At 35.1% G+C, this 13352-nt stretch overlaps 4 protein-coding genes across 4 annotated transcripts in view; 2 read left to right on the top strand and 2 right to left on the bottom strand.

The window, feature by feature from the left end:
• Nucleotides 1-13352, top strand: part of Decay (Death executioner caspase related to Apopain/Yama) — a 60917-nt gene that overhangs the window by 11598 nt on the left and 35967 nt on the right. The window lies entirely within an intron of this gene.
• Nucleotides 30-1410, top strand: LOC141399287 (uncharacterized). Its single transcript, XM_073977772.1, has one exon. It carries the CDS (start codon nucleotides 211-213, stop codon nucleotides 1405-1407), a length of 1197 nt encoding a protein of 398 aa, XP_073833873.1. The 5' UTR covers nucleotides 30-210; the 3' UTR covers nucleotides 1408-1410.
• Nucleotides 5152-8295, bottom strand: LOC141399285 (uncharacterized). Its single transcript, XM_073977770.1, has 2 exons — nucleotides 6402-8295; nucleotides 5152-6343 (listed from the first exon to the last, which is right to left on the bottom strand). The coding sequence occupies exons 1-2, from the start codon at nucleotides 6540-6542 to the stop codon at nucleotides 5909-5911; spliced, it is 576 nt and encodes a 191-aa protein (XP_073833871.1). The 5' UTR covers nucleotides 6543-8295; the 3' UTR covers nucleotides 5152-5908.
• Nucleotides 8295-10099, bottom strand: Usp39 (ubiquitin specific protease 39). Its single transcript, XM_073977768.1, has 4 exons — nucleotides 9997-10099; nucleotides 9863-9937; nucleotides 8624-9785; nucleotides 8295-8560 (listed from the first exon to the last, which is right to left on the bottom strand). The coding sequence occupies exons 1-4, from the start codon at nucleotides 10007-10009 to the stop codon at nucleotides 8314-8316; spliced, it is 1497 nt and encodes a 498-aa protein (XP_073833869.1). The 5' UTR covers nucleotides 10010-10099; the 3' UTR covers nucleotides 8295-8313.

Here is a 13352-nt window from a genome sequence, read left to right as displayed (position 1 = left end):
TGGTGATTAGCTCATCGTCGGTCGGGCTATTATTTCGGTGTGATTTGGTTTTTTTATTGTCGGCGGTTAAATTAGATAACCAGGGCGGCGAACTTTTTCGTCGTCTGCTTCACACCATTTTATTTTTGTTTTGATTATTTCTGTTTATCGTTCAATCTCTTTTGTCTACGCGTTTCTTTCGTTCGTTGATCCTGTCATCTGTCATTGAAAATGTTGCGCTTTGTTGTAATAGAAGTTCGACAAAATTTGTGCTGTGCGAACGTTTTTCTGAACTTCCAACAATCCATTACAGATTTTGAATCTGTACGAATTAATGTGGAAGATGGTCTGATACGTGTGAAAGATTCCTCCGATTCGACGGTGGTGGAGGTGAAAGTTGACCCGTATTTTACAATTTTAACAGAAACCTTTAGCAATCTTATTGTGGATCAGGAGAATATTTCATTTCGGATAAGTGTAAATGTTAAGGATTTATTTCAATATGGAAGTGAAAAACCAACCACTCCAACATTTCAACTTCAAGAAGGCCAACGAGTGTCCCTGCACTGCAAGCAATGTGAATCAACATTATGTGGTAACAAGTCCTACGATAAAGTTAGAGAATTCCCTTCCGGTTCCATAGATATAAGCGAATTTTTCTGTCATCATGGTCCCAGCTTTAGTGAGGTGTTATTGCCACGTACTCAGGATGTATTTTATGGCTTTCAATTTGTAATATTGAATATGGAAAATATAAGAAATGCCAGCAAGGAGAGAGAACAGCATCTGTATTGTAAACGTTGTAGCAGATATTTGGGAGAGACAATATTTGAAGGCAAGGCAGCTAAATTATGGACTGATTCAGTAACAATGCAACGGGAAGATGAGATGGAACCTATTGGCTTATTTAATGATGCGGCGATCAACCTTCTTCAGTTACTAATGTTAAAGGTAATCCACGAAACATCGTTGCCCTCACCAGAGCCCTTATTAAGGAATATGCATTTTACCAAAGTTCTACTCGAAACAAGTCTGGCGAATCGAAAACCTCAATATCTGTTGGTACAAATACTAGAGAAGAATTTACCTGTACTTAAGAACGACAAAGAGTTGCAAGATTTGGACTGTAAAGATAAAGATGCTCTGATACATCTTCTAAATGTTGAACTTAGAATTAGTCAAGCTTTCAAGTTGCTATATCGATTAATTGAAATTGATCAGCAGCCCAACAGCGATGATGATGATGTGGATGAAAACGAGCCACCAATGTTATCCTATTGGCAACAGGATATTAATATACTCAAACTGAAAATATCACCATACTTATTCCATGATCTTTTGGACGAATTAAATTGTAATTCTTTATTGTTACCTGAAATCTATAGAAATAATAAAGATTCCTTTACACTGAGTTATATTTTTCAATAGAAATGTATTAGTGTATGTATTTTAATTATTTTCATATAAGACGTTTATTGCGGCCTATGGTCACTCCAAAAATTATTTTAAAAATCCACGTTTATTGTGACCTTTGGTGGCTCCAAAAATTATTTTAAAAATCCACGTTTATTGTGACCTTTGGTGGCTCCAAAAATTATTTTAAAAATCCACGCTTATTGTGGCCTATGGTCGCTTCAAAAATTATTTTAAAAATCCACGTTTATTGTGACCTATGTTGTCTCCAAAAATCATTTTAAAAATCCACGTTTGTTGTGGCCTTTGGTGGCTCCAAAAATTATTTTAAAAATAAACATTTATTGTGACCTTTGGTGGCTCCAAAAATTATTTTAAAAATCCACATTTATTGTGGCCTATGTTGGCTCCAAAAATTATTTTAAAAATCCACGCTTATTGTGGCCTATGGTCGCTTCAAAAATTATTTTAAAAATCCACGTTTATTGTGACCTTTGGTGGCTCCAAACATTATTTTAAAAATCCACATTTATTGTGACCTTTGGTGGCTCCAAAAATTCATTTAAAAAAGCCACGCTTATTGTGGCCTTTGGTGGCTCCAAAAATTCATTTAAAAAAGCCACGTTTATTGTGGACTTTGGTGGCTCCAAAAATTCTTTAAAAAAAAACACGTTTATTGTGGACTTTGGTGGCTCCAAAAATTATTTTAAAAATTCACGTTTATTGTGACCTTTGGTGGCTCCAAAAATTATTTTAAAAATCCACGTTTATTGTGACCTTTGGTGGCTCCAAAAATTGTTTTAAAAATCCACGTTTATTGTGACCTTTGGTGGCTCCAAAAATTGTTTTAAAAATCCACGTTTATTGTGACCTTTGGTGGCTCCAAAAATTATTTTAAAAATCCACGTTTATTGTGACCTTTGGTGGCTCCAAAAATTATTTTAAAAATCCACGTTTATTGTGACCTTTGGTGGCTCCAAAAATTATTTTAAAAATCCACGTTTATAGTGACCTTTGGTGGCTCCAAAAATTCTTTAAAAAACACGTTTATAGTGACCTTTGGTGGCTCCAAAAATTCTTTAAACAATTCACGTTTATAGTTGCCTTTGGTGGCTCCAAAAATTCTTTAAAAAACCACGTTTATTGTAGGCTTTGGTGGCTCCAAAAATCTTGAAAAAACCCACGTTTATTGTGACCTTTGGTGGCTCCAAAAATTATTTTAAAAATCCACGTTTATTGTGACCTTTGGTGGCTCCAAAAATTATTTTAAAAATCCACGTTTATTGTGACCTTTCGTGGCTCCAAAAACTATTTTAAAAATCCACGTTTATTGTGACCTTTGGTGGCTCCAAAAATTATTTTAAAAATCCACGTTTATTGTGACCTTTGGTGGCTCCAAAAATTATTTTAAAAATCCACGTTTATTGTGACCTTTGGTGGCTCCAAAAATTATTTTAAAAATCCACGTTTATTGTGACCTTTGGTGGCTCCAAAAATTATTTTAAAAATCCACGTTTATTGTGACCTTTGGTGGCTCCAAAAATTATTTTAAAAATCCACGTTTATTGTGACCTTTGGTGGCTCCAAAAATTATTTTAAAATCCACGTTTATCGTGGCCTTTAGTGGCTCAAAAAATTCTTTAAAAAAAACACGTTTATAGTGACCTTTGGTGGCTCCAAAAATTCTTTAAAAAACACGTTTATAGTGATCCTTGGTGGCTCCAAAAATTCTTTAAACAATTCACGTTTATAGTGGCCTTTGGTGGCTCCAAAAATTCTTTAAAAAAACACTTTTTTTTTTGCCTTCGGTGGCTCCGAAAATTCATTAAACAATTCACGTTTATAGTGGCCTTTGGTGGCTCCAAAAATTCATTAAACAATTCACGTTTATAGTGGCCTTTGGTGGCTCCAAAAATTCATTAAACAATTCACGTTTATAGTGGCCTTTGGTGGCTCCAAAAATTATTTTAAAAATCCACGTTTATTGTGGCCTTTGGCGGCTCCAAAAATTATTTTAAAAATCCAAGTGCATTGTTGCCTTTGGTGGCTCCAAAAATTATATTAATAAATCCACGTTTATTATTGCCTTTGGTGACTGTTATAATACCTTAAAAAAACCATGTTTATTGTGGCCTTTGGTGGCTCCAAAAATTATTTTAAAAATCCACGTAAATCGTGACAGGGATGCCGACTGCGATAACACCCAAGCAGGTACTGCATCGACAACATCTTATTGTGGCGATGCACGGGTAAAACCTTCGCCTCCTCATGAAGATGGTCCACTGGTGTCATAAGAAGGCACCCTGTTGCAGTCCTCAGGTCGGCATTCTGGCATGTTTGAATCTTCTTCCACTGCGTAGTACTAACCTTTGCAGACCACGTTGGCGCCGCTTAGCTTACCACAGACAGGCCTATTGCATTGTAGGTGGTCAACAAGGTTTCTTTGTCAGCTCCCCAAGTGCTGCCGATCAGCGACTTGAGCACCTTGTTCCTACTTCTGATCTTATCGCAAATAGCTGTGGCTTGCGCGGACGCCTTAAACATGCTATCCAACGTCACACCCAATATTTTGGGATAGTTAGTGGTCCGAATCAGTACACCATATACCAATATGTTCAGCGGAACCTTATTTCGGCCGTCCAAGTGGTGAACAGTGTGGCAGTGGATTTAGCGGCGGATATTTTCATGTTCCTCAGATGGAAGAACTGCACTAGGTCAGCTATGTAGACATTCAACCTATCACATATGTCATCGACGATGGGACCCGATGCCAAGATCGTACAATAATCCGTATACATTACGATATCTATGCCGTCTGGAGGGTGTGGAATTTCAGAGAGGTAGAGGTTAAACAGTTCCGGAGATATCACCCCTCCTTGGGGAACTTCCTGTTTCACTCTACGGGGTTTGGACTTGGTGTGTCTGAGTTCCACAAACGACTGGCGTCCGAACATATAGTTGATCACCTAACGCACAGTGTCCAATTTTACCAAAAATATGGCCAAAACCCACGTTTATTGCGGCCTTCGGTGCCTCCTAATATTTTTTAAAAATTCCATATACCTACCTATGAATGTTTTCATTGATGGTCAAATTCTTTAATTTCTCAAAATGTCCGTGGCATTTTTTAATAATTCAAAAGGAGGTCCTTCGCAGTTGAATTTATGGCCAATTACTACCCAAAACAACCCATCACAAAAGGCATTCTTAACTGTCCTAATATTTACATGACACACACGCATGAACATACAGACATACATATCGTCACCATAAATGCCCGAAGACATAACCCACAAAACTTTGCAGGAGTAGCAAAAAACGTTACAAAATGAAAAACTATTTTATAGAATACCAATCTTATGAGGGCGAGTATTCAGAGTATTATCAATCATGTACGAATGGGAGTAAATAATGAAACTAAAAAAAAACTAAAAACGTTTGGTTTTGGGATCCGTCATTACAATAACATCTGAAATGTTATCCCATCTTCCGAATTGTCATTTCTTAAATAAGATCTTTATTTTTAAACGTAGAAGATTTAAATTGCGCCAGAGCGTGTATTTTAGCTTTATGTATTAGATTCCATCAAAAAAACGAATTTCGAATTTCATGTGGATTACGTCTTTGGGCATTTATGGTGACGATATATGTACATATGTCATAAAGTTATTTCTATTACAAAGCGTTGTTATAGACCCCACCCTTCCTTGTCGAGGACCCTTAAGGGGATACACAAAAATAATAGAATCCATAACGTCGTAATGTAATGTATGAGATTTATTATGAGTTTTATTTTCATATATTGGTGGTGTTAAATGATGGCGGTAGTGGTGGTGTTGTTGTTACTGGAACATTATAATTGAACATTGTCGTATAATTGAAGGTTGTTGTGGTGCTAAGTCTAGAGGAAACATTGTTGTTACACACTCTCTATGGATTGACAAGAAGATAATAATGGAACGCACAATATTTCTATGTCATATTCGATGTATGCGACACTTTACAATCACAACTATGTTTTGGGGGAGTGGGCAATATAACATTGGCGCCTTACTCCATATAATTTTGTAAAAACACTAACATGCGAATAGATTAAGTATATTAAGTATAATACACTGATGCTCCGGTCCCATGCCATTTGGGATAAATATAGGCTAGGCGGCTTGTATTTGTTGTTTGGCTGTGGTATTCGATGTTGGTGGTCAAGACTATGGAAGGTCTCATTAAGCTTTAAACACATTTGCAGGGAACCTGGTAAAGCATAAATAGCAGCTTGGCTTGGCTTTTTCCCCACACTCTCACACTCACTCGCTTTTCATAGATGATGGTATAGTAGTAGATGGTGCTCTAGAAAGTGGTGATGGGTGAACATACAATGACGAAATGACGACGATGGCGAAATAATTAACGTTTCTTTCTGATTGATTTAAATTTTGATTTTGTGCCAAGTGTGTGAAGATGTATGAATGAACAGAATTTGACCATGACTTAATGTGTCATCCAACAAAGGCTTCCTTTACTTGGCTAATTTACGCATTTCTTTGGTTTGCTCAGCCATGGCAATTTCAGCCGACTCTGCCTTATTAATCAAAGCATCCAAAGTATCCAATTGTGATGTCATCTTTTTGTTGACATCCAGTTTGGCCTGACGTATTTTTTCTGTGGGTATAACCGGTTCACCCTCCTTTTGTTTGATTTCATCCAGAACTTTGGCGGCTTCATTTAAATTCGTGGCATTTGCTGTGGTATTACGTCTACTGGTACCAGCCGATGAGGTATTCGATGAAGAGGCCTCAATGTCCACCGAACCAGAACGAAATATGTTCGATAGACTACCCGCAGCACTTTGTTTAAAGCGGAAGATTTTCTGTTGTGTTGATGATAGAATGCTGTTCAATTCGTCAAGTTTACTGTTAGTACCTTGCATAGCTTCATACTGTTCCTCTAGTACCTACATATGTAAGAGGCAATTAAATTTTGTTTCATTTGCAATTATGTCAAATTCTTACCTGGGCCTCTGCCGCTAATCGTTCTTCTTGTTCCTTTTCTAAACGTTCTGCTCGTGCCTTTTCAAATTCTTCTTGATTGGGTTTTTCAATTCCCAACAATTCGGCTCGCATACATTCAAACTCATAGGTTCCTTCGGCCATAGCTTCGAATATTTGGTTGAAGCGTTCAAATAAACCTTTACTGTTTTGAAAGTTGATGCCTATTAAAGATGGGATTTTTTGCGTTCGTTTAGTTTTTCATTTGGGAAAAATTAACTGGAGCACACCAAATATGAGGGGTGTAAGTTTATGTGACTGTGTGTTGTATTAATATATTTGCTAATGCTTGAGCCGGCGCATGAGCTTTACCAAAAGAGTAATTACACCATTTCCACAATAAGTGAAAAAACACAGACAGTGGAAGATTTTTTAAGATTTGTAGAAGCAACCAAAGAACACAAGAAGCGTGGTTTTTAAAGATTTTTAAAAGTAAAGTGAATTTGTTTTATGGTTTTAGAAGCGACGTGGATTTTTGATTTTTAGAAGGAATGCCAAAAAAGCATTTGCATTTTAAAGATTTTGGACCAAACAAAGGCCAAAACAAACGTGGATTTGTTTAATATTTATAGGAGGCACCAAAGTCCACAATAAACGTGGATTTTTTAAAGATTTTTAGTAGCCACCAAAGGCCACGATAAACGTGGAGTTTTTGTAGATTTTTAGCAGCCACCAAAGGCCACAATAAACGTGGATTTTTTGAAGATTTTTAGCAGCCACCAAAGGCCACAATAAACGTGGATTTTTTAAAGAATTTTTGGAGCCACCGAAGCACACAATAAACGTGGATTTTTTGAAGATTTTTAAGAGACACCAAAGGCCCCAGTAAACGTGGATTTTTTGAAGATTTTTAGGAGCCACCAAAGCCCCCAATAAACGTGAATTTTTTGAAGATTTTTAGGAGCCACCAAAGGCCCCAATATACGTGGATTTTTTTCCAGATTTATAGGCGCCACCAAAGGATTTTTTAAAGATTTTTAGCTGCCACCAAAGGCCACAATAAACGTGGATTTTTTTAAAGAATTTTTGGAGCTACCAAAGCCACTATAAACGTGAATTTTTTGAGCAACCAAAGGCCACAATAAACGTGGATTTTTTTTAAAGATTTTTAGCAGCTACCAAAGGCCACGATAAACGTGGATTTTTTAAAGATTTTAGTAGCCACCAAAGGCCACAATAAACGTGGATTTTTTAAAGATTTTTAGCAGCCACCAAAGGCCACAATAAAACTGGATTTTTTAAAGATTTTTAGCAGCCACCAAAGGCCAAGAGAAACGTGGATTTTTTAAAGATTTTTAGGACCCACCAAAGGCCAAGAGAAACGTGGATTTTTTTAAAGATTTTTAGGACCCACCAAAGGCAAAGAGAAACGTGGATTTTTTTAAAGATTTTTAGGACCCACCAAAGGCAAAGAGAAACGTGGATTTTTTTAAAGATGTTTAGCAGCCATCAAAGATGACAATAAACGTGGATTTTTTGTAGATTTTTAGGAGCCACCAAAGGCCACAATAAACGTAGATTTAGTTTAAAGATTTTTAGTAGACACTAAAGGCCACAATAAACGTGTATCTTTTCAGATTTATAGTAGCCACCAAAGGCCACAATAAACGTAGATTTTTTTTAAAGATTTTTAGTAGCCACTAAATGCCACAATAAACGTGGATTTTTTAAAGATTTTTAGCAGCCATTTTTAAAGATTTTTAGCAGCCACCAAAGGCCGCAATAAACGTAGATTTTTGAAAGATTTTTAGCATCCACCAAAGGCCACAACAAACGTGTTTTTTTTTTTAATTTTTAGCAGTTACCGAAGGCCACAGTAAAAACGTTCGTAGCAGACATTAAAAAAATGTATAAATGTTTCTCTTAAATGTAATATTTATTCAGTACATCTTTCATAAATCTGTATATACGATTCGGTTAATGTAATCATTTGGGGTAGGATTTCGGTTACATGCAGATCTTGCATTTCATACCACTGGCCATTGGCTTTGTGCAACATATGTACACGATATGTACCCTTGTTCGGTTCACCATCATGGACAATATTCGCCACCAGATTGTATTTACAATTGCCAACTTTTTCTCGATTCTGGATTGAAAGGATGTCGCCAAAGTCCACATTTCTGAAAGCAAAGAAATTTTTAATTTTCACTTCCATAAACATTACATTTCTTCCAGCTACTTACTTGATGGGAAAATTCACAATGGTTGGATTCTTTTCCAAAAAGAACGTGTTTTTGGTAAAACGTTTTATATACAAAATTATAAATTGTGGTAGGCGGGCAACTTCGAAACGCTTTAGGAAATTATCCTTATAGGTTTTATATTCCTTTTCTGTCGTGCCATTAAATTTCGATAGCAGTTGATACAAATTCACCTGAGGTATTATATTCTCCCGGAACTCATCAGTGAACAATGGTGGTGGTGGGAGATCACATGTCAAGTAAAGGAAATTTGTTACCTCGCATTTCTCTTGATACTCCTCTGTGGCCAACAGCAATGATTTTTGTGTATCGTCCAAATCGACAGGTGGTATTTTGCGTGTATAAATTTTCATTTCCCCCAAAAATGTTTTATAAATTACAGACGAATCAACTTTCTTGGTACCCTTTAAAGCCCTATGGAGGGTATGTAAAAACCACGATAAGAAATCGATGGGATCACCTTGTTCGGTAATTTGAAATCTCTTGTTAGACCACAATACCACGGCCTGTAACATTTCATGTGGCGAAACATGAGCTTTGAAATTACGAGGATTCCACATTTTACGCATTAGCTCACCGAAACGTTGTACCAAATTGAATATAGAATCGCCTGGTGGCCTTTTTATTTTGGCATAATGCTGTTCCCTTAAGAAGTAATCTCTCAAGGGACCCACATGTGACAAGGCATGAAGTACAACATTGCAATAGTCATTGGCCTTAATGTTATTTAGACCCACAACACCCGGTAAATACAGAGTACCGTCAACGGTACGCGAATATTTGGGGTCAGCTTTGTCGAGATTTTTTATATCCACGAGAGAAAACGTAGGATTCAGGACAAATTTAATGTCATCCAATGAAGAATCAATAATTTCATAATTATCTGGCAGGCAATAGAATCTCAAAGTCTGCAAATTCAGGAAGACATGATGAGCCTCGGCTACTGAATGTGTATAGGCATGGGTATTTGTACCCCGACCCTGGAAATATTTACCACACACCAGACAGGCATAAACATTGATGCGGGTCAGTGATATGGAACAAAGCTTTTCAAAATCAAAATCCAACAATGGCCTATTGATGGTATCCAGGTAGGGACACACGCGATATTTGGGATTAAAGGCAGATGGTGTTTCCAATTCTTCTGTAAAAAGAAAGTTCCAAAATAATTTTCTAGACTCTTCGCAAGACGCCACACTCAGTTGTTCGTTGTTTACATACCATCATCTTCATTGCCAGTGTTTTCTTTATTTGTTTCTTCCAATTTGGGTTTCTTTTCGGCAGGTTCTTCAGTTGCTGTTAATGAAGAATGTTGTAATTTACTAAAATATTTTGATTTTGTCTTCAAAACTCACCGTTTCCAGACATTTTTGTTAAATTTTTTAAAAGTTTTCTACGAGAAAAAACGTATGTTTACAAAATATTAAACATTAGAGATGTGAAAACTATCGATATCACGAACCGGCATGTGTAGTGTTATCGATAGCAAGACTAATGCCATGTTCATACCAGCATTTGAATCAGGTTGTTCGTTCTCATATTTATGTATACGAATTAACCCGTTAATACGACATGGTACGAAATTCATAGCAACATGATTCATATTTTTATACGTTTTATTTACTGATTTTAAAGAAAGTTTCGTCCAAAAGACGAGTAAAATTAATTGATATGAACTGAAAAACAATTTGTCCTTCTTTCAGATATCTATTTGATTATTTATTATATTATTTTTATTCATCTTTTCTATTTTTTCTCACAATTTTGGTGTTTTCAGCAATTTTTTTAATTTTTCTACTTTCAAAATTAACGAGAGAGACCTGCCTTTTACTTTATAACTTTTTGGTATACAGACTTTCTGGTAGGCATTTGATTATATGCTTTGTTCCAGAACCTGCGAGAAGCTACTATTTTTTACAACGATAACATTTTTTTCTTTATGTTATCGGAAAAAAATAGTAAAAATTAGTAGATTCTTGCAGTTCTGGAACAGACCATTTGTTTCTAAATTTGTAAGCGAATTTGAAACGATGGAAAAGAAATGCAACTGCAATAAAAGAGAAGAGACAATTTGCTATAACTTGAATGTATACTAGTCGTTAAACCGATTAATTTTCATTCATGTTTTGCAGCTTTTCTAAATATGTTTGGGTTTTTTATAAATTTTAAATTTTATATTTTTCCTGTCATATTTAATTTATTTCGATAAATTCTCTCATTTGTTAGGGATGGGACATATTTTATCGTCGTTCTGAGAGTTATGCTAAGTTTACATTTACGAAATCCACTCGATTTCATCTGTCAATTCCATAGTTCAAACGTCAAATGAAATCTCATCTGAAATCCATTGGATTCCATTTGACGTTTAACCTATGGATTTGACAGATGAAATCGAGTGGATTTCGTAAATGTAAACATAGCATAATTTAAATTGAACAATGTACACAAATCGTTGTAATCGTACTATAAAATAAAATACGAAAATTGATTTTTTATGTTTTTTTCTGACATTGCTGCCGGATCTACCATTCTTCCGTTCCTTTACTTTTCTGGTAAAAATGTTCATGAGAGAGCAATTTTGAACAATTTTGACACTTTTCTCTTTTACCACTCTTACCATTAAAAAAGTAAAGGAACAAAGCTCATGCAACCACAAAATGTTTTGTGGTTGTTGGACAGTTATCGATAACTGCAAAAAATCGTCATTCAAAAATGGCAATGTGTACCACCTAGCTTTATACATTACTAGCAAAATGCCCGCTACTTTGTATTCGGAAAGGGAATAATATACAAGTAAACAATTTTTAATATGAAAATGGTGGACACTGAAAATTTTGATGTACTAATACCTATTTTAATTGATACTTTTAATTTAATTTAAGTACTGTTCGTATACCTTTAGTTCAAATATCCAAAAATTTTAATAATAGGTACAAAAATGTATGTGTGTACAATTTTTCTGTTTAAAATTCTCTTCAGACAAGTCAATAAAATAGAGAAATGTATAACCACAGCCACAACCTTCAAAATACCGAAAATCGGGAGGTATCATTCTATGGGGCCTATATGAAGATATGCTCATTTTATGCAGATATGTAAAAATATGCACGATATACAAAATATGAAAACATTTCTGGGCCTAATTTATTTTGCAATAAAACGAGTTTCTGTCTAATCAGATTTTCTCTACGACCATCCTAACCATTGATTTGTTCCAGAACTCCAAGAATCTACTAATTTTTACTATATTCCCCGATAACATAAAGGAAAAAATGTTATCGTAGTAAAAAATAGTAGATTCTTGCAGGTTCTGGAACAGAACACATATATGGCGAAAACCAAAAATATTTTACAATCGATGAATCCGAGTTTCACCCATTCAGAATTCGCGAACTGTTAACATATTCTATAGAGCATGATTGAAATTCTTTAAAATGAAGTGTTTTAGGAGGAATCCTATAAGGTCGACCATTAAAATTAATTTACGTGGAAGCTGTGTTGGCATCAATGTAGAAAAAATAGTAAAAATGGGTTGAAGCCAACAAGTATTTTTATGGATTATAGAACTCGTGATTTTACGTCGTTTAAGGCATATCTCATGAGTGTGCTCCTTACAGCATCCTAGTAATTGGAGTCTAAAGGCCAATATTTGATGCGTGCATTTTTTTAAAAACCTATTTTTTGCGTTTAAAATTTACAAATGCAATTCATTTTCCTTTGTATCCCGAGTGAATTTAGTTTATTACGCGACGGATCTGATAAGACCTTCCGCGATCGAATCCATCCACTAAAACCGCGGATATAGATACCTTGGAAAATCGGCAAAAATGTATTTTGACAAATCGGCGTATTAAACCGCGATTTTCTTTAAAATTATTTACATAAATGGAATACTTTATACGCGATTATAATATGTGCGAAAACGCGTGTCATAAATTACAGAGATTCGCGAGTAATATCGGGTTTTTACCAAAAAATGGAATGTGGAGGAACATCCGCGGTTCTTAAAGAATCTATTTGAAATATATGTATAAATATTTGTAATAAACCGGATGCGCATCAAAATCTTATGCAAATTGCGCGATTTTTGCCCACTTTAAGGTTTTTGGCATTGTGAGATGCAACTGACGGCACACAATGACCGCTGAGTGAAACATCGAAATATGCATAAATATTGAAAAAGATTGATTCGCTGTATCCAAAAACGGATGCGCATCAACTGATTTTATTGCACATCAACTGATTTTATTGTAATTTCAATATTACTCTTAATTTCCTATCCTTATAACTTATCAAAGTAAGCAAATAAGCTTTCACGATGGTAAACTATATTTCTTGATGAAGTTTTAGCAGTACACATTAATTATTGTATGGGATTTTAGCGAAATAGTTGGAGAACTCCCAAATATTTGTTTTTCTAATTTTTCGAGTCAAACCAAAAAATATACATATTTGCAATAATATTTTCCAATAATAAGTTTTTCTCTTTTGTTGTTGCTATAATATGCAATTTATGTACCCAATCTCTATAAATTTGATATCATATTTTTCTACGCATTGTCTAGATTCCGCAAATATTTTTTAATTTATTTGTTGAGGGTTTGTACGGACTCTGGGACAGGATAATATGGATTTACTTCAAAAATTTTTATTATTTGTTGATTTTCCGCGAAAATTATAATAACTATTTAAACAGATTTGGAATGCTGTT

This window comes from Musca autumnalis, unplaced genomic scaffold (genome assembly GCF_047663935.1).
Source record: "Musca autumnalis isolate F117 unplaced genomic scaffold, ASM4766393v1 scaffold_3, whole genome shotgun sequence".
Lineage (NCBI taxonomy): Eukaryota > Metazoa > Arthropoda > Insecta > Diptera > Muscidae > Musca > Musca autumnalis.
This window is presented reverse-complemented; position numbering and strand designations above follow the sequence as displayed.

Bases quoted from the DNA above. Each gene is read 5' to 3' on its own strand.
- LOC141399287 (XM_073977772.1), top strand. From the start codon at position 211: ATGTTGCGCTTTGTTGTAATAGAAGTTCGACAAAATTTGTGCTGTGCG.
- LOC141399285 (XM_073977770.1), bottom strand. From the start codon at position 6,542: ATGGCCGAAGGAACCTATGAGTTTGAATGTATGCGAGCCGAATTGTTG. The intron at 6,344-6,401 runs GTAAGAATTTGA...TTACATATGTAG, and splicing joins GATTAGCGGCAGAGGCCCAG to GTACTAGAGGAACAGTATGA.
- Usp39 (XM_073977768.1), bottom strand. The intron at 9,786-9,862 runs GTATGTAAACAA...TTCTTTTTACAG, and splicing joins CACTGGCAATGAAGATGATG to AAGAATTGGAAACACCATCT. The intron at 8,561-8,623 runs GTAAGTAGCTGG...CTTTGCTTTCAG, and splicing joins ATTGTGAATTTTCCCATCAA to AAATGTGGACTTTGGCGACA.